General features: G+C 34.5%; 3 protein-coding genes across 4 annotated transcripts; 1 reads left to right on the top strand and 2 right to left on the bottom strand.

Annotated features, from left to right (window-relative positions):
- Window positions 1–1,417: 1,417 nt before the first annotated feature.
- Window positions 1,418–12,717, top strand: LOC129310705 (protein ENHANCED DISEASE RESISTANCE 2-like). Its single transcript, XM_054952622.1, has 22 exons — window positions 1,418–2,020; window positions 2,403–2,477; window positions 3,959–4,012; window positions 4,158–4,223; window positions 4,462–4,565; window positions 4,913–4,974; window positions 5,058–5,174; window positions 5,261–5,301; window positions 5,405–5,505; window positions 6,156–6,251; window positions 6,829–6,893; window positions 6,971–7,042; window positions 7,840–7,995; window positions 8,539–8,771; window positions 8,851–8,890; window positions 9,008–9,165; window positions 9,256–9,357; window positions 9,847–9,891; window positions 10,436–10,576; window positions 11,261–11,356; window positions 11,485–11,586; window positions 12,396–12,717. Exons 1-22 carry the CDS (start codon window positions 1,880–1,882, stop codon window positions 12,501–12,503), a joined length of 2,175 nt encoding a protein of 724 aa, XP_054808597.1. The 5' UTR covers window positions 1,418–1,879; the 3' UTR covers window positions 12,504–12,717.
- Window positions 12,718–13,183: 466 nt separating this feature from the next.
- Window positions 13,184–15,060, bottom strand: LOC129310706 (scopoletin glucosyltransferase-like). The gene has a single exon (XM_054952623.1). The coding sequence runs from the start codon at window positions 14,798–14,800 to the stop codon at window positions 13,274–13,276; it is 1,527 nt and encodes a 508-aa protein (XP_054808598.1). The 5' UTR covers window positions 14,801–15,060; the 3' UTR covers window positions 13,184–13,273.
- Window positions 15,061–18,470: 3,410 nt separating this feature from the next.
- Window positions 18,471–20,936, bottom strand: LOC129310592 (uncharacterized). 2 transcript variants are annotated; one of them, XM_054952481.1, is made up of 7 exons: window positions 20,816–20,936; window positions 20,670–20,709; window positions 20,444–20,544; window positions 19,842–20,034; window positions 19,671–19,769; window positions 19,138–19,255; window positions 18,471–18,896 (listed from the first exon to the last, which is right to left on the bottom strand). In XM_054952481.1, the coding sequence occupies exons 1-7, from the start codon at window positions 20,837–20,839 to the stop codon at window positions 18,776–18,778; spliced, it is 696 nt and encodes a 231-aa protein (XP_054808456.1). In that variant the 5' UTR covers window positions 20,840–20,936; the 3' UTR covers window positions 18,471–18,775. The 2 variants fall into 2 exon arrangements, with proteins under 2 accessions (XP_054808456.1, XP_054808457.1); XM_054952482.1 differs by having other exon boundaries at window positions 20,802–20,875.
- Between the last annotated feature and the right edge of the window lie 2,569 nt (window positions 20,937–23,505).

Here is a 23,505-nt window from a genome sequence, read left to right as displayed (position 1 = left end):
TATATAATTTCATCATCATTATCACCACCATCATTATTATTTACCTTTTGTATTCTTTCTTCTCATATTCCAGGAAATTTGTAATATTATTACGGGTTAATATATAATTTAAACTTTAAATTATAGGTTCAGGGATAATATGAATCATAAACTTTTATAAAAGTGTATTCTGTACACTAAACAATTAAAATTAAGGTAATTTTATTCTTACCATTAACTTTTAATAAATCTATCAAATTAGGGCTAGAAGTGCAATTGTCTTTAAATAAATTTGACGAACCTTTTGTTAAAAGTTAACTATACAGCTAAAAGGTTATTCTTTGAGTCCACCAGCATATCAAGTTTATTGAAGAAACCCATAAAACTCTATCGAGAAATTGGGATATCACTGTTCGGCATATAAATTGAGAGAGAAATATAGTGGCAAATCACTTTGCAGAGCTCACATTGCGTAGCTCACCTGGGTTTCATAGGACTTTTACTCCGTCCTCCGATGTCCTCTGATGTTTTATACTCATTGCTTGTTGCTTCTAATAATCTGAATCAACCTCAAGCTGGCTGTGTCGTTTGGTATAAAAAAGAATTATTTGGATTCAATGATACATTACCTGTTCCAAGTTGAATCCTTTATGAAATGGTCGCTCAAAAATGTATAAACTATACATTCCCTTTATTTTTTTTATAAAACATATTCCCTTTATTTTGTTTATTAAACAAACTTTTATTTTTAGCTTGTTTTCATATAAGTAAAATTATATTTTTCAATAGATATTTATTACAAATTTTTTAAATTATCACCCCTTATAATTTTATTATTCACATTCATAAAAAATAACTAATAAAAACTTAATTATTATAATTAATAAAAAGTATTACAATTTAATTCTTTAGTTTTCCAACACTAACTAATTTTATTGTGTGATGTAATTTATTTTCGCCTTTACAAATTGCATTATCTACAGTGACACTCGTGAAAATCTAACAAAGTCAAAATCCCACCGAAATTAGTGCAATGACCATGAGGCGAGTGCGAAGAGCCCCAAAGATTCCGAGTTTCAAGGAGATATTCGTCATTCCAATAAGTAGCTTCTTTAACACCTGGCAATTACCAACAAATAGCAATCATACGTGGGACCCTTCTCTCTTTCTGATCACTGACCCTTACGAAAGGACCAGAGGAAAATTCAAATCGAGTTTTCAGTACATCACCATCTCAGGATCCGATTTCAATCATCACGTGGACATCCAACCCGGAAAAGTAAACGGGTCCTGTCAGAGGACGCCACATCAATTCAAAAAACGAAGGGAAGCGTCACGGTGCCAACATGCCACAACCTGCACGGACAAATCACGTTCTTCCACGTGTCCAGAACTTTTACGAGTTCGCAGCCTTTCTTACTTACTACGTGGGAAGTCTCTCTTGTGCTCGTCAGAATCTTACTCAAATTCCCTCGTTCCGTCACTCGCTCTTCGCTCTTGCCGTCCCCGGATCCCGGTGGAGCGTTCCAAGATTCGAAGTCAAAGCGAGGATTGACTATTGAGAATTCTGGAAAAAGATTATGCGGATACAATGGGGAATTCGAATATCGATTTCTAGCTCGTTACTCCGCAGAAATATCCCCGGGCAATGGAGCTTGGAATCGCCGGTTATGTGATCCGGCGGTTCTGATATTGATCATGACCGATCGGGTCACTTGGCTAAGATTGATCTCGCGGAAGCGGAGAATTTATATGAAGCTTCCGGTTTTATGAAATATCCCGTTGGTGTTTTCTTGTTTTACAATATCGGATAGATATTTGTTGAAATTTTTGGCTTTTGTTTTCGGCACTTCTTTGTGTTGCAAAAGTGTGAGCTTCATCCTCATCTCTGGTTGGAAGGATGTCGTCAAAAGTCGTGTATGAAGGTTGGATGGTACGGTATGGCCGAAGAAAGATCGGCCGATCGTTCATCCACATGAGGTACTTCGTGCTTGAGCCCCGTCTTCTCGCGTACTACAAGAGAAAACCACAGGATAACCGGGTTAGTTCACCATTTTGCTGACAGTTCGTTCTTCGAATTTTTAGTTGTTATGTTAATTTTGCTGAAGTTTCGGTTTATGGTGCTTTCTTAACTCTTTTTCGGGATTTTCACGTAAGAAATGACATCTTGTTAGAATCTTTTCATATATTTGCGTAGATAGAAAATGGGTCCTTTTTTTTCTTTTGCCTTTTGTTTTTAGATTTAATTTTAAGAACATAATGATGGTTTTGCCTTTCAACTGTTCGAAATTATACTTTCAAAACGTTCTTCTTCTTCTTCTTGGAGAATTTCTAATTGTTCTCTTGTCAACTTTACTGGGACGCGGTTGTTGGAGAAGCTGGCCACAATGTTAGCGACTAATTCTTCGTCTCTGATTTATTAGGTTCCAATCAAAACACTGTTGATTGACGGTAATTGTAGAGTGGAGGATAGAGGCTTGAAGGCTCATCATGGACACGTGAGTTCACGAAACTTTTTTAATATTTTCCTTTTTGGTATAAATACATGCTGTAGAAGGAGCCTGATGGCCTCAAAGTGTTAGTGGACGCCTGGATGGCGTATCTCCAAAATTAATTGTTTGCTTTGCATGATTTTATACTTGTCCTACGGTTCTTGTATTTCTATAGTGAGTATAATGCTGTTGGGAAATAAAAATGTGCGAAATGGAAAACTAGAACGTTGTGGAAATTGTATGAAGGCGTATGTGATGTAAAGTGCATGCTAGGATAATGACTAAAATATTAAATGGTATGCAGGAAGGTAACGGAGAAATATGATCTTCAACATAAGATGAAGTTCTGAGTAGAGAACTTTGGCTGACATGGTTAACTCACAGAATCTGTTATCTCAGACAAATTACAATTTCATCTTAGATTAAAGAAAGACGAATTCCCATTATACAAAAAGGAATTGCAAAACGGCAGGCTGAGACATTTTCCTTAAATGTAGCAGCAAAAAAGGAAAGATCAACATCAACATTAATTATTAATTCTGATGCCAAAGGACATCATAAGTGGGGCACTGCCACAGAGATTTTTCTCATCACTCCTACCAAGACATAAAAACCTGATAAGAAGGAAATGCTCCATGCTCTGATGGCATGCAAATTACTCACCAAATACACCAACTTGTGTATTCCAAGTATAGCCGCTTTCAGGTGCTAAGGCAAAAGTAAATGTCATTGTTTTAGGCCTGTGAACTAGCAACATCTTATCTTATTTATATTAATCCCACTAGGTTTTGTTTCTCAGATGGAATATGTGACTTTACATGGAAATATGCAGGAATTATCATCAAGTTAGGTCAAAATAACTTGATAAGATGGCTATTTTACTGGCATCTGAGCAGGGTTCCCATTAGCTTGCATTTTCTTCTGCATGCAGTGGATTAGTCTTACTGCATATGTTACTGTTACTATTTTAATTAGTTAGTCTGTTTATGCTGTCTATGGACATGCATACTATTATCAGTACCCATACAGTGGAATTAGCAATATGCCTGTTCCCCTCTTGATGCATTCAGTTACTAGCGGTCATATAATTCTGAGTCATAAGTGGAGAGGAATGAGTGTTTTCATCTTTTTTTTTTTAATGAATATTTCTGGAAGTGCAAAAGTTGCCTCTGCTATAAAGAACTGTTTGGTAACTAGTTGCACAGGTGATTTTGTAACTTTCTAGCAAAGTTACTTCCACGTTGCTTTGGTCAACACCATGTTTTGACTAGAACCAACTGATTACCATACACGATAATTTGACCTGGAGATGCTGCTTTCTGAATAGCATAGCCTGTGTTTCAGTAGTGGTCCTCTTTGTATGTAGTTTCATTTTCTTAGAAACCATTATTTCTCTTCTAAGTGTTATCAGATAAACTTGTAACTCTGTTTCCTGATCCCTCTAATTTTGACCCTTTTCATATATTTTTTTTCCCTCTTTTGTGCAGATGGTTTATGTTTTGTCTGTTTACAACAAGAAAGACATGTACCATCGGATGACAGTGAGTTTCTTTTTCCAATATTCATTTAATGAGCATAAACTTATACTCATATGCCGTTGGCTTGTATCAGATCATAGTGATTTTTGGGTTCCTTTTTCTGTCATTTGTGTCATGCAAATATTTATTAGTTGGGTTCTAATTGCAGATGGCGGCATTTAATATTCAAGAGGCACTAACCTGGAAGGAAAAAATCGAGTATGTAATTGATCAGGTCTGTTTCAGCAAATTGCATTATCTTGGCTTTCTAAATTTGATACAATATTCATATTTCTACCTGTTGGTTAGGTTTTATATCTCCCTTAGATATATTAGCTTTCAAATTAAAAGAAATTTCTTAATGCATTACTTGATGGTTTGTTATCTTAATTTATATTCTTTTAAATCCATATTGTTAGGCCATGCTTTCCAATTCATATAGAATCTCACTGTTCAATATTTAATTTGTGTAGCATCAGGGAGCACAACCTGCAAATGGCAACAAATATGTTTCTTTTGAGTACAAATCTGGGATGGATGATGGGAACACGACTTCTTTCTCAGACCATGAAAGCCTGTAAGTATTTTTGAGGTTTTCTCTTTTCACTTGAATAATGAAGAAGGGTGCAACTTAAAATGATGAAATGCAATTTGAATATTAGTGGCATATGTTGTGATTTAAATTATGTCCATCTCCCTTTAGATATTGTTGGCCGAATCTGATATTCATTCTTTGGAGATGCAACCATAATAGGACATTTGATGCATAATTGAAAAAGATTTAGCTGTCTTTAAGTTTATTATTATTATTATTTGCATTGCAAATATCTCCATTCTTAAATTATTTGTGGAGTACTATTTTATATTGTGTATCCTTCTACATGTTTATGATAGTAATTATATTTTATATCTCTTCTGGTTAAGTGTTCAGGAGGATGATCTAGTGGCACATCCCAACTTGTTAAGGAGGACAACAATTGGAAATGGTCTTTTATTTGCACTTTGACTTATTCGCTTAAATTTACTTTGCTGGAATATGTATTTAAACCTTTTATTTTGTGATATAAAGGTCCTCCAGCATCCGTTTTTGACTGGACACGGGAAATAGACTCTGATTTGTCAAATCAAAATAGCAATAATCAAGCATTTTCAAGAAGACATTGGCGTCTTTTGCAGTGCCAAAATGGTTAGCTACATTTGGTTACAGTGTTTCAATGATTGACTATTCTTTATTTACAAATTGATTGATGTCTTTGCTTTTTGGGTTGGCAGGACTTCGTATTTTCGAAGAACTTCTTGAAGTTGATTACCTTGTATGAAACTCTTTTTGTCTTACTTTCATTGAATTGTATGATTTTACCATTTCATTGGACGTTTTGGTCGAACACAATCATCATCAATTTACTCTCTACGCAGCCCAGGAGCTATAGTAGAGCAATGAAGGCAGTTGGAGTTGTGGAGGCCACATGTGAAGAAATTTTTGAGCTTGTGATGAGCATGGATGGATCACGGTTTGAGTAGGCGTTCTGCATATTTATGTTGGCTTCATGGTTGCTGCAGTTTGACAAATTGTAGTGTTCCTTTACTTTTTGAGAAATATTGCCATGTTTATCACTGGAGAGTGATTATTGATTGTAGATTAAAATATTACAATAGCGTCTGGTGATGCTTCTAAACTTTCTAATTTCTAAACATGATGATATGTTGAAGATTGAGAGATGGTTGAAGGAGAGACATTGTTCTGACGAACAATTCAGCTGTATAATATGCGTAGTTTGAACAATTTAGTGGGTTAATAGGGTGGCTGTTCCAGTTTTTATTTGATTTCTAAGTAGCTACTGCATTGGGAAAAGTTGTATTGATAGTATCTTATTACTACATGTGTTTGTTTTAAATATGATACTTTCTAACATATTTCCCTCGATATGATTATTAATTTCCTTGAATAATTTTTTTATATTGCTTAGAAATGCTTAAGCTTCCAAGCCTTGTACCTTATGCCAGTATAACTACTTGAGGCTTGCACAGGTCAAGCATGCCTTTTATTGTACTTGTGTTAAGAAAATGAATGAAAGGATCCTTTTTTTTCCTGCTGAGATATTTTATGTCTCATAGAGTTTATGTTGTGGAGAAATTTTGTAGTCTCATGATGTTTGTGCACGTGTAGGTGGGATTGCAGTTTCCAAGATGGTAGCTTAGTCGAGGAGGTGGATGGGCACACAGCAGTTCTTTATCATAGACTTCAGCTTGATTGGTTTCCAATGTAAATACAATATACATTTTCTCTTCTTCCTAGTATGTTGAATTTGTAGTTTATACAAGAGTAAACATGGGCTAACAGTTGTGTAATGACTTGAAATTTCTCTTATGCACAAACTGCAAAATTACTTGAATTTTATCCCTCCCAAGGCAGAATCACGTGATACTTTTTGATAGTTTTCTTAACGCATATAAAATGCAATCTTAGAATATATTATATATGTACTTGAATGTTGAACAAGTTAAACATTTGAAGAGAAAATGGATCTTTTTATTATTGATTAAATGAAGTCAATACATGATGATACAAGAACAACAAATATTTTCTATAATTGGGCTAAGATAGATTTTTTCCCCTTCTGAAATTTGAATTGGGCCTGAAAAATCTAAACTTAATCTGGGCCCAAAAATTTGTTTTTTTAACTAGCTTTAGTTCTAATTATTTCAATTCTGGACAATTATCTCTGTATTTCCCATCAAAGTATTCGCAATTGTTTATTTTAAAAATATGGCTTAGGATGGCAATTTTTTACAAGGTAACGTCATTTGCACTTGTATGCTCAATGTCTTTATTATGGCAGGTTTGTATGGCCCCGTGATCTTTGCTATGTACGCTATTGGCGCCGAAATGATGATGGAAGTTATGGTAGGTACCTTGCTATTTTTGTCCAAAATTGCAGTATCTATTCTGAAAATTTGCACTAATGTTTCTTCTTTCTGTAGTTGTCTTATTTCGTTCTAGGGAGCATCTGAACTGTGGTCCACAACCAGGATATGTCCGTGCCCATATTGAGAGTAAGATTGTTCTTTTTCACATATCTATGCACGCACACACATAAAGAGTCTATATGTTAAAACCTATAGTTCCTCTTTTCCCCCCTGGAATTCATTCATTTCGATTGATTTATTAAATCCTAACAACCTTTCATCTTATCGCTGCTTAAATGGATGTAATATCATAGTCTTGAGATAGGAATAGTTCATCAGTTGGAAAATGTATGCAAAAGCTACTAAGCTGCCTAGGGTATCTGTTGCTTAGCCTATTGTAGTTGTCATATGTGGAAGATTTAAGTTTTCCCTTTCTGACTTGAATGATATGTCTGAAATATTGCCATATTTGAAGAGATGCATACGAAAATGAAATATGGGTGGTCCGGTCTTGTTACTGTAATCTTCATTATGGTACATGTTGACCAAGGGTGACCAATCAAACTGGATTTATTTTGTTCTGAGCCAAGAAGTCAAGCAATGATTTGGGTCCCTATCCAATAAATATTTTTAGAATTCTCCAAGAAGGTCATTCTTTTAGTTTAGGAACATGGGTTGTTCATTCTTTTGTGGCCTCAACTGAAGTGACAGATTTTTTTTTTTCCCCTTGTTTGGGGTTGGGGGGGGGTCCATTTGAAGTAACACTTGATCATTGTGATAACTTGATGACTTACAATTTAAATGTGATTAATAGGATGCACTTAAAAGTTGAACCTAAGAGAAATTAATACTTCTCTTTCTGGAGAAAATAAGTTGTCTTCATTCATAGCATGCTTGAAATGTGTGCCAAATTTATTTTTAGGCTTAAGAACTGTTTACTTCAGGTGGAGGATTTAATATTTCCCCTTTAAAATCTCGAAATGGGAGGCCAAGGACTCAAGTTCAGCATCTTATGCAGATTGATCTTAGGGGATGGGGTGTGGGTTACATGTCGTCTTTTCAGCAACATTGTCTCCTTCAGATGTTAAATAGTGTTGCTGGTGAGTTATTTCCAACCATGTGTTTGCTTTGAAATTCTTGTGGACCGTTAATGCTATTTCTTTTCTCATCATAGTTTCACTTGCTGTTGAGTTATTTAACATTATGTATGCTATTTTTAGTGTTGCTGGCTTCTTTCATCTCTATTTTTTGCAGAAGGTTTGAGGATTTTATGGGGCCAGGAGTGATAAAATGGTTGGTTCTAGTTTTTCACTCAAATTGAATTTACTTACATAGTATGCTAAGAAAATCTGGTTGATTTGGATTAATCATAGGTTTTTGTTTTCTATAAAAGCATAAATTCCTTCCTTATCACGAGAATAGATCTGCAGATGTTTTTGTCCGTAGTCAATAGTACTGGGGCTTAAGTTTAAGACTTGGGCGACTTATACTTCCTATTGCCCCTATATTTTCATGGTAATGTTATCCTGGATATGTTTTGATTCTACACATTCCACTATATGACCTTTCAACATGCAAATATTGCTTGTCCTGCATAATATTGATACGGTCTTTTTCTTTCTTTTCTTCTTCTTTTTGAACAGGTTTACGTGAATGGTTTTCCCAAACAGATGAAAGGAATGCTCCTCCACGTATCCCTGTTATGGCTAACATGTCCTCAACAACCATTTCTTCAAAGAACACTCCCAAGGGCCATGATTCTTCTGTTCATCCAACCTCTGTGGATCAAATGAATGCTGCCAGTAGAAACTCTGTCATGTTGGATGAATACTCTGATGAAGATGAAGATTTTCAAATTGCAGAATCTGAACAAGAGGTCGTTTTTGTATTCCCACCAATCTGACCTCTATAATTTTGGTACAAGCTACATAAATTCTAAGCATGAATATTTTCAGGTATACTCAAATGGGATTGAGAATGATGTCAAAAGAACAGGTGGCTGCTTGCTATAATTTCTTTTTTGGAATTATTATAATGACAAATCATACAGACAAACTAACAGCAGAGATTAGAGGAAATCTAATCTTTTTTTTTTTTCCCTTTAAACTGAAGCTGTTGTGGAAGAAGAACCAGCAACGGAAATTGACTTGTCTTGCTTTTCGGGTAATTTACGTCGTGATGATCGTGATAATGCACGTGATTGCTGGAAAATTTCGGATGGAAATAACTTTAGCATCCGAAGCAAGCAATTTTGTTTTGACAAGTCAAAGGTCCTTTCCTGTTTTCCTGTTTTGCCTTTTGACTTGAAATCTATTACCATGTTTGTATGTTCTTATTTCTTTGTGGCAAACTGTATATAGATTACTGCAGGAAAGCACCTGATGGATCTTGTCGCTGTTGATTGGTTCAAGGACACAAAAAGAATGGATCATGTGGCTAAGTGCCAGGGATGTGCAGCGCAGGTGAGTATTATAAAGCTAAATCTTATTTTCTATGCCTCATGCTTCAGTTTGAATATCAAGAAACTGCTTGATGAACTATTGTTCCTTGTTCTTGGCTTCCAATGATCTTTTAAAGAAAGGTTGTATTTTATAACCACTTTGGCTTGCTTAGTTGACAACCTTGCAAATTTGTACTGGGGCCATTTATAATTTTTAACCCTAGTTAAGGTGGTATATGTAAGATGCGGAAGTTTTGTTTTGATATTCATCAGAAATCACTTTGCATGTGGATTTTGGATACCAAGAATTTGAGTATGACCTTTGAATCTTATATGTATTCTGTTACTTGACGAAGATTCTTAGAAAGTATAGAGACCTGCTGTAGGCCTGTGTATATTCGCATAGATTTTTAGCAGTGCTTTTTCTCATTTTTAAATAATTTATTGAGTTGATTGATTGTTTATTACTTTGGAGGATACAATTCATTGTTCTCTTTTGGAATTTATGTAGGTTGCATCAGAAAAAGGACTGTTCTCGATTATCTTTAATCTTCAAGTGAGTTTCTTCTTCTGAGTCAACTTCAAAGCTGGACAATATTGATTTTTGAAGTAAACAAACTGATGGAACCCTCTATTCTGATAAGCTTTAAACAAGCAAAAACCAGAAAAATACACTACAAATGGGACTGAAAATAATAACAGCTGGATTACAAGCAAAATAAGGAACTGAAAGTACATGAAACAGCAACAAATTCACTCCACCAAACAACAACACAAAATATATATTACTCACTCACATCATAGACTAAGCAGAAGATAAAATGATGAAGAAAGATGACTTCCTCTACCCCAATACACTGGACTTTTGAGAGGCCAGAACTCTCCTCACCACTCTCAATATTCAAAATACTCCCCTCCCCTTCTGGCAGACATGGAGGACTCCCCCCCCCCCTTCTTTTTCCCTTACAGCCAGGACCCAAAGAATAACCTTTGACCTGGCAGTTTTTGTTTTTCCCCCGTCTGTCATTATCTTCTTAATTTGATCCTCTAGGCCTTGGCAAATCAGCAGCTCTATCACAAACCCATTGTTTGACTTGTAGGTGCCCGGATCAACACACTATAGTATGGTATTCTATTTTGTGACAAAGGCATTGGTCCCTGGGTCTCTCTTGCAACGCTTTGTTGATGGTGATGATGAGTTCCGTAATAGCAGATTGAAGCTCATTCCATCAGTGCCAAAGGTATTTACTAACTTTTGTCACCAGTGCATCGGAAAATTCTTGTTTAGGACTCTAGTGCTGTTGAGCCCTTATGGCCTTTGCCCAATTGCTTTTGTAAGTTGTAGATTTGTCAAGCTTTACCCTTGTGGTCCATCAGAATCATCACTGATGTGCTTGCTTACAGAAGCATTCAGATGCTTATCTGCATGCATATTCTGGGGTGCCTCTCTTTTGCGCCTGGTTTGTGTAAATTTCTGTATGCGCTGTGTTTGTATGCGACCATCAGTTGATCATTTTTCTATATTTCTGAAGTGGTGATCCACCCCCTCTCTTTGGGGTTTTTTAGTTTTTTTTTTTTTTTTTTTGGGGGGGGGGTGTGCCTTCATGGATGCATTTGGGGATTTGATGGTTAGAGTGTTTGTCACCTTACCAGCAAAATGCCAAAATACCAGTTCAATCCACCAGATGGTGTAGGAGGACGCCTTTTTGTTTTTTCCGGTTTTGCATCAATTCTCTCTCCTATTTTGTTCAATAATTTTCTGTTTTCCTTTCTCAGTTTTTTAAAACAATTTTAACTTTTTCTTAATAGTTTCAATTTATTTTATGTCAATCGTCATGTTTCCTTGTATCTTGTTAGTTATGACTACTGTTCTGACTCAAAAGGCTACAAAGGTATACGTTGATTTTCTGACCCAAAATATGCAGGGCTCATGGATTGTGCGCCAAAGTGTTGGGAGCACTCCTTGTTTACTGGGAAAGGCTGTTGATTGCAACTATATTCGTGGTGCTAAGTATTTAGAAGTAAATGTTCATTAAATCTCTCAATAAATTATTCTCTTTCTGATTGTAGGAAGTTTCTTTATAATGAATGGTGAATGCTGTCTTCCTTTTCTGCTATGATTGATAAAATCATTGGCTTCAATTTGTAGATTGATGTTGATATCGGTTCTTCCACGGTTGCCAATGGAGTTTTGGGGCTTGTCGTTGGTGTAATTACTACATTGGTGGTTGATATGGCTTTTCTTGTACAGGTATGTTTCCTTTCATTGTTATAAATTTTACATTAGTAACAGTGTACGTGTTAGCAAGAAATGGCATTTTAAGAGGTGGAATCGGATCAGACCTATTTTCTTGCTGAATTTAATTTGGAACTTTCATACTGATTATGGGAGTTTAATAACTTCGACTACACAGTTACCAAGTTAAATGTAGTATGTGATGGAGAGTTGGTTGCTACAATAATAGTTTGAAGGAGAGATTTAAGGAAAAGAGGTTCCTCTATCTTAAGTCATTTAGTTCTATGTTCCTTGTATGTTGGATGGGTCCGAGAAAAACTGCTGGCCCTGGGGTTCTGTTAACATCCCCAGATTAAATGTTTCTGCTAGAATTCCGCATGCAGTTTTGCATTTGCAATGAATTTGATTGCCAATTTTTGCTAGAATAGGATGGATTTGAGTTGTTTTGGTGCAAGATTTAATTTTTGGAATGTAAAAATGTCATTATTCTGCATATCACTGTCCTGATAGCATGCATGACTGTGTGCACGAGAGATGAATGAAAATGATCATGGCACTCCCTCCAGTCCTTGTTAGAAAACCCTTCCTCATGATTCTCAATATAAGATCCTTTGTCTAAAACACTAGTTTTTTCCCCTAAATATCCTTCCTGATGATTTTCCAGATACCTTGAAAGTATTATAGCTTATTTCAACTTGATTCCTTAGTCTGTGTAAAATTGTATATCTGCCCAAGGACTTCAGTACTTCACAAGTTTCATCCATGCATTCAGCGGTGTCCTGCGAGATGTTGGCGTAGCTATTAATGTAAGCTATTAATTTCAGGCAAATACTACTGATGAGTTGCCAGAGCGGCTTATTGGCGCTGTTCGCATTTCCCATTTAGAGCTCTCATCTGCTATAGTCCCTAAGCTGGATTCAGATCCATCATGAGTGATCAACAAGACGTTTGCACAAAATCATTTGTTTCCAATATCAATTTGTACCATTTTTAGTTCTATTCTTTCTGGGATTTGGGTAGGTTCAGTGTAATCTGATTGGGTTTCACCATGAAATGATTAAAGGAAAAGAAAGTCCCTCTCTTTCGGTTCATGGATTATATTTAGATTCAGTTCCTTTTTCATATAAGAAGATTTAGTTCTTTACATCTTTCACGAAGTTTTGATTTAAGAGCATTAATTTTCAACTGATACATGAGAAATCTGTGATTTTTAATTTGTAAATTTCAAGTACTAGTCGTAATCAGTGAGCGGTCATGTCATGCCTTTGTTAGTAAAATCTTGTGCACATAAACGATACGCGCGCAGCTTCTTTGAATTTTCCACGATTCTAACTTAATGGGGTACTCGGCCAAAAAAAAAAAAAACATTAATGGAGTACGATGTCAACTGTTGCTGCCTCCCTCCTTTATTTCATCATGAATATGCTAGCGAATAGTGTGATACGTGTCGAATATTTGCTTTTGCGAGAATAAATTATTCACCAGTTTCCACAGTCAATTTCCTACAACGGATCGCATAATCAACAAACTTTCCCCTAAGATGTCAAAAAGTGACGTTTTTTATTATTATTAATAATTTGGATCTAGACGCGAATGCCATGGTTGCGAACAATTTTCGTGTCAGTGAAAAACTTTAAATAACATTTTCATTTTCTCACCATAGACTCTGAACATATCGTATGTTAAAGACGCGTACACAAACCTAAAGCAATTTCTGGTTCACATAATCTTTGAAAGCATCCAAAGCAGCCTGAGAACTACTCGGGAAGCCATGCTGAAACTTCTCGCTCAATTTCTCAGCTCTCCTCTTCATTTCTTTATCTCCCATCAACCTCTCTATTCCCTTCACTATATCATCTTTCTTCACCTCTGCCAGATTATCAGATACTTTGTACCCCACCTTAAGGTGCTGCACCACCAACTTGGCATCATGGTATTGGTCGCCCCTTATGGGCCATGCCAAAAATGGGACCCCACGTCCTAGGGCCTCCACTGTGGAGTTCCACCCACAGTGGGACAAGAACCCACCTGTTGATGGGTGACTCAGTATCAAGAGCTGTGGAGCCCACCCGCGTATTATCAAGCCCCTTCGTCCGACCCGACTGTCCATCCCGTGTGGAAAATACCCTTCTGATTCAGGTTCATCCGACCCGGGTTTACTTCCCACCATCTCAGGAGGCGGACCCATCCTGCCCGCCCCGGGTTGGAGAACCCATATAAATGGTTGGTCCGATGACTCCAGAGCTCCGGCTAGCCGTGGATACTCCTCCATTGTAGGGCCCACCTCGCTTCCAAATGACACGTACAGTACTGAGCCTCGTGGCTTTGAATCCAACCATTGGACCACCTCATCTTCCGTGATGCTAGACCGACGGTTCGTTCGAATCTCCCGATCGTGGAGGAGGGAACCGGCCGATTTCCAATATTTTTCCGGGAGCAGCGGACCAACGCCCCAGATCGGTTTGCCAGTTTGGTTCGCTACGTAGTCGATAAAAGGTGCCTCCAGATCGCTACACGTGTTGAACAGCAACGCGATGGCTTCGCGAACCTCTTCCACCCATGGTGGTTGGCCCCCGGGAGGGGGCGGTCCCATGCGTCCTGGTCCACCGGGAGGGGGCGGTCCCATGTGCCCTGGCCCACCGGGAGGGGGAGGTAAAGAAGCTCCGACGCCTGGTGGTGGTAGCGGTGGCGGGCCGTGAGGTCCCTGTTGAAGATCCGAAAGCGTTAGAGCCATTTCTTGGGGTAACCCAGGAAGTAATCGGATCTCGTCGGGTTTTAGGTCTTCCGGGTGGGCTTTCCAGATTGCATACTCCAAGGCGGCAGAGCACGCGCCGGAAGTGAAGAACGCCACCCTGGGCACATGGAATTTGTTGAAAGCCTCGAGGATCCAACTCATCATGACGTCGACGATGGCAACAGTGCGCCTTGCTGAGTTATCGAGTTGGGCAGAGAGAAGGTTTTGAAGCTGTTGAAAATAGTAGCCTTGAATTTTGTGAATGGAGTGAAATGGGTGCGAGCCCTGTTCCGGTGGAGGCATGGGAGCGGCTGGAATTTCCGCGACGTGAAGTAAAGAGTATTGGTGGAGAGACGAGGGAAGGAAGGAGGAGAGGTTGGAGGAAATGACGAGAGTGACCTTGACATTTCTGGAAACAAGATGCTTGCATAGCTCAATGGTGGGGAGAAGATGGCCCTGGCCGACGAAGGGTACCACCCAAATGTCAACCGACATGTTGTTACAAGGTTCAGAGCGATGAGTTCTGATTCTGAGACAGCGAACTTTATAGGAAGGAGATGAGGGAAGAAGACGACGATGGGGTTTTACTGGTAGAATTGAGGAACTTTTTGACCGTTAGGTGTGAGGAAAAGCAAATTATGGAAACTGGGTTCTTTACTTGCTTTGGTTTGGCTTCGTGATGAAGAAAAAGAGGTAGGAAGCAGCAACTTTATGAGCTTCTCGTATGAATGAGGTTATTGGTCTCTTCGGATGAACAATCAGACCTGGACGGCCTCTTAACGAAACTTTATCTTCGTGCGCTTTCACTATTGTTTTTTGATCGATAAATTAGGACCACTTATATTTTAGGAAGAATTTCAATTAAGCTCTGGCATTAGACTTAATTTCAGATAGATTTAAAAATATTTTAAAATTTTAATTCAATTCAAATAAAAAATCAAAAACATTTTAACGGTAAAAATATTAAAATATTACATTAAATTATTAATTATTAATTTTTTTATTTTATTTATTAATTTATAAATATGAGTTATAAATTTTATAAGTTGATATGTTAATAATTGTATAAAATTTAACATCAATTTTTCAATCATAAATAACAATATCAATTATTAAATATTAATTTTATTTGTTAATTTATGAACATCAATATTAACAAATTTTATAATTTATTAATATTAATTATAAATTATTGACAATCGATACTAATATTAATAAATTAATAAATAAAATTAATAAATTAATAATTAATATTATTAATTATTTAAAATATAATTTATAAGTAATATTGATAAATTAATAATATCAAATAACTATAAAACAATGAGAAAGAAAAGTCAAAATGTTTATTCTCCTATGATACAATTACAAAGACTTCGACCTTTCTTTTTGTAGTCAAAGAAATTACAATAATTCAACCACATTCTATTACAAATGAAATAGACTTTAACGTAGTAATGGGCTCGAACCAATATCTCATACAGTTTTAATACATGAAAGGTATTTTAATCTTTATATTATTAAATATTTTTTATTTTCTTTGTATTGAATTGAAATTTTAAAATATTTTTAAATTCACTTGAAATTAAATTTTTTTTGAGATCCTTAACTGAAATCCTCCCTATATTTTATTTTATTATGACTTTTATTTTTGCAGCAATGCTCTATTTCTTTTCGTGCATGCTGTACCTGCGTTTTCTTTTTCGTGGGATTTTATGCATAGAATCTGGGGAAAATGACAATTAAATATCGCACATGGCCATTAATTATAATTAAAAATTTTAAATTATTAAAATTTCAATAATGAATCATGATTTTTACTTTTAAAAAAAAAATGAGTTTACAAAATTATCTTTGATTACTATTATGAGTTGAGATTTGTTATTAATCTTAATTAAAAAAATTAGGATTCATGTTGGAAATGTGATTAACAATAAGTTCAACTCATAATAGTAATTTTAGTAGTGTCTTTTTTAATTTTTTAAGTGATTTACCTATATATTAATAAATATAAAAATTTATAAGTGATTAGTTTAGCTAAATTTTCAAGTGATTATCTATATTTATAACTACTTAAAGTTTCACAAATGAATTTTAATTTCATACTGGGAACAACTCATTTCTAAATATGGATCAGATTTTTTCAATTAAAATTAACTGTAACATCCCAATTTTTATTTTTAGGAATTAAGTAACAATACAAAGGAATTATTTTATGGTAATTAGAAATTATCATGTAATTATCTGAGCTAAATTTTAAGGTCTTAATTCCAATACATAATTTTTTAAAAAATGAGAGTTAATAAGGTTAAGGGGGATTAAATTAAGCTATGTAAATTACTTTTACACTTGAGTATTTCTAATTATATAAATATTATTAAAATTATATTCAAGAAAAATATAAAAATTAAATATTTAGCCCTTGGGATTTTATGAAAGTCTTGGAAAATTATAGAAAATTATGAAAGATAATTTGATAATTTATAATATCATGGTACATGATTTTTGAAAGCAAGTGGAAGAAAAACAAATTAGGAACATGATGAATGTGAAAAAAGAGAAAGAATAGAGAATAGAAATGAATGAGTGACGAAGAAAGAGGAGCGGGGGAAAACAAGGGATAAGAAGAGGCAGAAGATTTGAGTTGAGGGAGCATAAAAAAAGAAAAGAAGAAGAAATTATGGGTGTCGTGGGACACACATCCAAATTTCAAAACCCACCATACCCCTTCTCTCCTCTTTATTCCTCCGCACCGTCGAACAGAGGAAAAGAAAAGGATAGAGTGAGCGTGCGCAGCGATCGTGGGAGTGATTTTTGGTTCAAAACTCTATTATAAGATATTTTGAATGAGATTTTAAGTTTTTTCAAACTATATGAGTGCTCTGAATATTTTTTTTAGCCACATAGTCTCTTTAAATTTTAATTTCTTGACTGTAAAAAACTTAAATTTGGTATACTTTGAACTTATGCATATTTCAATTGATTGTTTAGTTTAGTGGATTGATGTTTGAACAATAGTCTGTGTGGTTTAGATTTATCCAAATTGTTAATTTGAGAGATTAAGGTTAAGTTTTAATTGAAAAAATTGTGATGCATAAATTTTGTGGTGTTTTATTTGAATTTAATTATCTATTTTGGTTTAATGAAGGTTATATAATGATTAAATGAATTGGTTTTGAGTTTTATGATTGAATGTGAATATTAGTGATTTTTGTAGGTATTATAGATGTTGGAATTTTAAAATTAAGGATGATTTGGAAAAATTATCATTGTTTAATACCTATAATGAGTGAAATGAGGTTATAGAGTGATAAAATGTAATAAGGATGGAGAAATTTATTTATGGTAGTGAATTGAAATTTTTTTAAAAAATAAAGTTTAGAAAAAATTGAGATTTCTTTGTAATGATTAAGAATTTTTTTGAATTTAAAATGATTGTAAGGTGTTAGAATGATGATTTGTGGCCATGAGACAAATTTTTTATTTAGGGATATTTTGAGTGAATTTATAGAATGAAAAAAAAAAGAAAATGATGATACTAAAAAAATTATAAATTAGATGCTCCTTACTTATTAATGTTTCCCAGAATGTTAGAATTTTAATTCGTTCTCCTCCCTTTCGAAATGGTACATAATAAATTAAAAGTGTAAGTTATCTCTTCTAACTTTAAAATTAGAGTTGTTTTATTCTTTTTCAAACTATATATTACAATACTATGCATGTGTAAATTGTTTTTATTGATGAAAATTGTGGTAAAAAAACATTATAAAGAATAATTTATTAATAAAGTCACAAAATAATCATGCTTTAATTTATAATTAGTGTTGCTTCACATTAATTGTATGTTTTATTGAAAAAATTTGTGAATCTTGTTAAGAAATTATTTCGTTATGATTATGAAAAAAATTATGAAATGATATTTTTAAATTTTTTTGTCAAGTGAAATGTTATATTATAATATTATTGAAAATAAAAAATTATAAAAATGAAACGTACAATTGCACAATGTTGAAATGAGATTGTTTTATTTTTGTTGAGTGGGCCAAAAATCCCCTAAGAAATCATGCCAACCTGGAGAAGGGCTCTTTCAGATTGTTAGTGGGCCAACAATCACTTGTTTGTCTCTTTAAAAAAATAAAGAGAAGGGCTCAGATTCTTAGTGGGCTAGGAAAAACGACTAGGAGTGTAGTAAGGATTTAACATCAGGACCATATCAGAATCGTTCTAGTAGTTAAGATTTTTTTTTTTTTTGGCCAGAAAGTTAAGAAATTGAGACAAGGGATAACTTAAGGTATTTATCACACATTCCTATTCTATAAATAGAGGAGGACCAATTTTAAATAGTATTGCGGTTACTTTGTTGCTAAGGCTTGTGCCGTTAAAAGGGACCCAATAAACTGTGCTGCAATTGAGGCCATTCATATTTCTTTGACTTTTGATGTGGATCCATGCCTTGCAATTGCTGGAATCTCAAGCTGACGGAAGAATTTCAAGAGCAACTTCCTTAAGGGATGGCATATCATCCTGCTGATGTACACACATAAATTTATTCCCCACGCTTCTGAGGACCTTCCAGGGTCCTGGATAGCACCTATTTAAAATACAGCAAGTTCATAATAAATTAGTGACTTGAGCATTTCAACCCTGCGATTTAAAAAGGTCTGGCATATGAAGCAAATATTGGAAAATCGACCAATCTAACAGTGTAACAATATCATTGTCAGAAATTTCCTCTCTCTCTTCTTGCAGGATCATAATGATTCACAAGAACATTGCAATGTTAACATTAACAACCTACTAAGGATAAAATGCAATTCAAGTAGCTGCCAGACCTGAAGAGCGTTCCTCCATTGCGGCCCTTGAAATTATGAATGTAATACACGGTTTCCATCACAGGCAGGAGGGTCTTATTAAGTGCAGCAAGTTTTGGATAGAAAAATGATGGATAATCTTTTCATACATTCAAGGACAATCAAGTTTCTTTCACTCAATTAAACCATATGATGCTAAGCACCCTCTGCCACCTTTCCTCTGTTTTAATCATTTTGGAGTCAAAAAAGGGATGGGATAGGGATCAAACCCAAATACAAGTAGTTCGTTGGCACTCAAGTCTTGGTGAAATATCACATGAACCAACGATCTTGAAATCCAGATCTTCTATATCCATATTATTCCATTTCTCTTTTCGAACACATAACATGAATATAAAGATCTGATTTGAAGAGTTGGTCTATTGCTTCATTATTTAGTTCCACAACAATGCATGACAGATTTTTTTACCAAGAAAATCCTTAATAGAAGCTGGATAGGGAAAGGTGAGACCAGTTCAAAATATAAAAGGGCATTGTAATTTGTCAAAGGATACACCCCGATCTTATACGATCGAGTTCTCCATTAAAAATGATCAGTTTCCTTGCAGTGTTCAAGACTGCCTCTTTGTAAAGTTCTTCCACCACAAGCATTTCTGAAATAGAATGGAGCAGTCATGAAGCTTCCATTACGAGTATCAAGAAAAATAAACGAAGTTTGGATCTACCATTGACATTAAAATACGGATAAGCCACCAAGAAAACTTCATCTGCTGGCTTCACTCTATCTGCCATTTTCACTTTCTCAAATAAACCAAAATCTTGAAAAAATGATGGCTTTGTCAGATAGTCCAACTTAAAAGAAGCTCCAGCAAAGACTGATTGTCTGGCAAATTTAACTTCGCTAGCCTCTGGAAAAAACTGATTTTGACAAGTTTGTATTCGTCAATTTCACACAGGAATATGAAACTGGGGTACGACAACAGCTTTTATCTAACCATCTCAACAGAACAAGACAGACTTTGAAAGGCGGCATAAAATTTGTAGATACACAAATGAAGAAAGACGAGACTCCATAAATGATAGCTTCAGAGCCACTTGAACCAATGAAAGCGGTAGTGCCCTAAGGATAAAATCTATGGTGTAGAGACATAATTAACGTCATGAGCTCTGAATAGTGGTCTAAAGGCAAAGTTACTCTAGAATAAACTTCCAAGTTAAAGTGACATAAATGCAAGGAGCAGTGCTTTTATGTGCAGAAAAAAGGCATTATTTTATAAGGATGCCCTTGGGCACAATGAAGAATGCTGCTCAGAATCTAGAAGATTACTATTCTTGTTCGTGAGGCTTTCTCTGGGCTAATGAAGCGGTCACAAAATTCTCGAATCAATTGCATACTCTCAGTCATCTCTATTCCGCCTTCGCCATCACCTGATATTGTCAAAATGGGAAAAATTAATCCACAAACAAATGGTAGCAAAGGGGAAAATTGAAAATTCAATAAAACTTGATTAAATAGCAAAAAGGAAACTTAAAATATCATAGGTGAGAAGAACCTGGCACAGACTGAAGTCCAGCTGTGGGGAATTCAATCTCCTGTATAAGATTGTTGTTCATTACTACCTTATAATACTCCCCTCCTTTCGTGTGTGCAACTCTCATTCTTGATTAACAATGAATTAAAAAACCTTGTGTAACTCACCATTAGCTGTTTGTTATTCTTCATGGCCAGTTCAACTGCTACTCTAATAGCCTGTTGGTTGAATTACAAAGACAGACACAAATTTTTAGTGTTCCAACAGCATCTCTCTCTGCGTGAACATGGCAGAGAAGCCATAAATTTTACATTAGTCTGGACAAGCAATAATCACCTCACAATCAGCTATCAAATTTAAACTTAAATTCATTATGCAACTCCTATATTCGACAAAATTTAGTAGCGACCTTGCATGGTTAGGCCTAATTTTAGTCTTTCAAAGGATTCGAATGGTCTTATTACTATCATAAAATCACTCATACGCAATTCATTTCAAGAACTAAAAGCTAAATGATATTATATTATGAGACGAAATAGTCAGTTTATTCGATATTTCATACGAGTGAGGGATTGAAACTTACTTGTTCCAGAAGCTCGCGTAATCGTAGGGAAAGGCACATCAGTCTTCTTAGAAGACGCACTACCATCTCCCAACACAGAAAAAACAGATAATCTACGAAGTCTAGGTATCCTAGAAGCAGTAATTCCTCGCATGCTAATAAACTCATCAAGCTTCAGTGAAGGTGTTCCCGAATTGACAACCTACAAATTCAAATAAACAATCAGGGAAAACAATTACAAGCATGTAAGAAGCTTCGCCACACAGGAGGATCACAATACGTGCGTACTATAAGCAAATTAGAGATTTAATTTATTTTCTTAATAAATACTCATGGAGTAGGATCACGATGTGGAGCAATGCGCTTCAAGTCGGATCTAGGTTTCATGGGAACCAAAGAGTGAAGAGAAAGAGGAGGAACAAGGCTTACCTTGGGACTTGAAATTGGAAAGGAACGAACTGGAATCGGAGAAATAGAAGAAATGGTGGCAGTGGATGAGGCCATTTCAACATGAACCCATCATTCTCCCGGAAGCGCCAATAAGTGTCTGAGACGAAGCGGCGTGACGGTAACGATATATCCGATTACCTTACGCGGGAGAACTCAATCTTAACACCTGGCAATAAATAAACTGTTTTCTTACTTTACCTGTTTTTATATATAAAATATTTTTAATTAAATTTTATATATTAATACAAGTTTGTTATTTAATTAAATTTATGTAAAAAATACAATAATTTTTATTTTATATTTAATAATATCGTAATGATAGTAGGAAAAATATACAAGTAATAATTTATTTTATTTTTTAATATAAAATAAAATATTTAATTATTTAAAAATATCAATGCCACCTCTTATATTGAAATAAAAAATAAATTTTTAAAAAATATCATATATAAAGATGGAGATAGTGTTTATGAGTTAAATAAACTAGTCTCTAGAATAAAAAATTTTAAAATACATTTCATTTAATATTATCTTATTTAAAAAATATTAAATAAAGAGAAAAATATAATAAAAGGGAAGGTAACATTAATGCAAGTATAATTAATAAAATTTTATTTTTACCAAAGTATCTTATATTTTAAGATATCAAATCATTTCCAAAAAAATTATAAACTAAAATAAATGAATATCTTGATAAGAATTAAATGAAAGGTTAAAACATATTTTAAAAATCTAACCTATCTTTGAAAAAATAAATTTTTTATTTTTAAATTATATAAATTAATTTACTAGCTTATGCATTTAAAATGGGAGGAATAATATTTTAGGATTCCCACCCCCCCCCCCCCAACAGATCAAAACATAATTCATCTTTCTCCACATAAGTCCAAATCTTTATCATAGACCCGTTGCTTACCGAGATGAATAGAATGGAACTGGTTGAAAAATTAATGATAAAAATATATCATGATGTGATATTGTAGTTCATCATGAGGAGTCATTATTTTAAAAAATTCATATAATCAAATTTAACCTTAACTTTTAGGTCGAATTCAAGCCGGCCCTGTCAAACTTAGCTAAAATTACCAACTATACATACATATAGAGTCAGTAATTTCAATAATCGAGCTTATTCAGATCAAGCTCAATTTGAATTGGGCTTAAAATAATCTACATTGTTAAAAAAGCTCATATAGTCAAGTTTAGCCATAACTTTTTTTGGTAGGTTTGGATTAACCCATCAAGCTTAGCCTGAATTATTAACTCTAAAGAAATGAAATGGAATTGGTTGAAAAAATTAAAGTAAAAATAAGATGATGAAAGGGGATTGGTGGGAACATTCTAAGGGAGAATAAATAATTTAATTCATGAGGTTAAAAATTATGATTTATAATATTTTTAGAAAGTATGATAATTCTCACATTCGTAATGCATATTAAAATTTTTTATCATGCTTATCATGAGAGGAATGATGATTTAATTCATTTTTATCTTAATTTTTTAATCAATTTCATTATGTCCCTTTCTAATAACCAAACAAGACCTTAAGTTTTTTTTACATTTAGCATAAATTATTAGATAATTCAGTCCATTTTTATTCTCTTTTGTAATCAATTGCATTTCTTTTTTTTTTTAGCAAAAATCAATTACATTTCATTTCTCTTATTTCCAACTACAAGCAGATAGGCCATCGTCTTTATTAATAATCATTGGCAGACTTGATTATTATTATTTCACTCAACTCTTGTGCCAAACAATAATTTCCTTACGAGAAAAACTCATACTTAACTATTATTGCCACTGTCATTATCACTGAAATAAATATTTGAAAATGATAAATTATAT

This window comes from Prosopis cineraria, unplaced genomic scaffold, assembly GCF_029017545.1.
Source record: "Prosopis cineraria cultivar Desert tree isolate PC_DT_omini unplaced genomic scaffold, ASM2901754v1 PC5, whole genome shotgun sequence".
In the NCBI taxonomy this organism is placed as follows: Eukaryota; Viridiplantae; Streptophyta; class Magnoliopsida; order Fabales; family Fabaceae; genus Prosopis; species Prosopis cineraria.
Note: the sequence above shows the minus strand (reverse complement) of the source record. Positions and strands in the feature narration are given on the sequence as shown.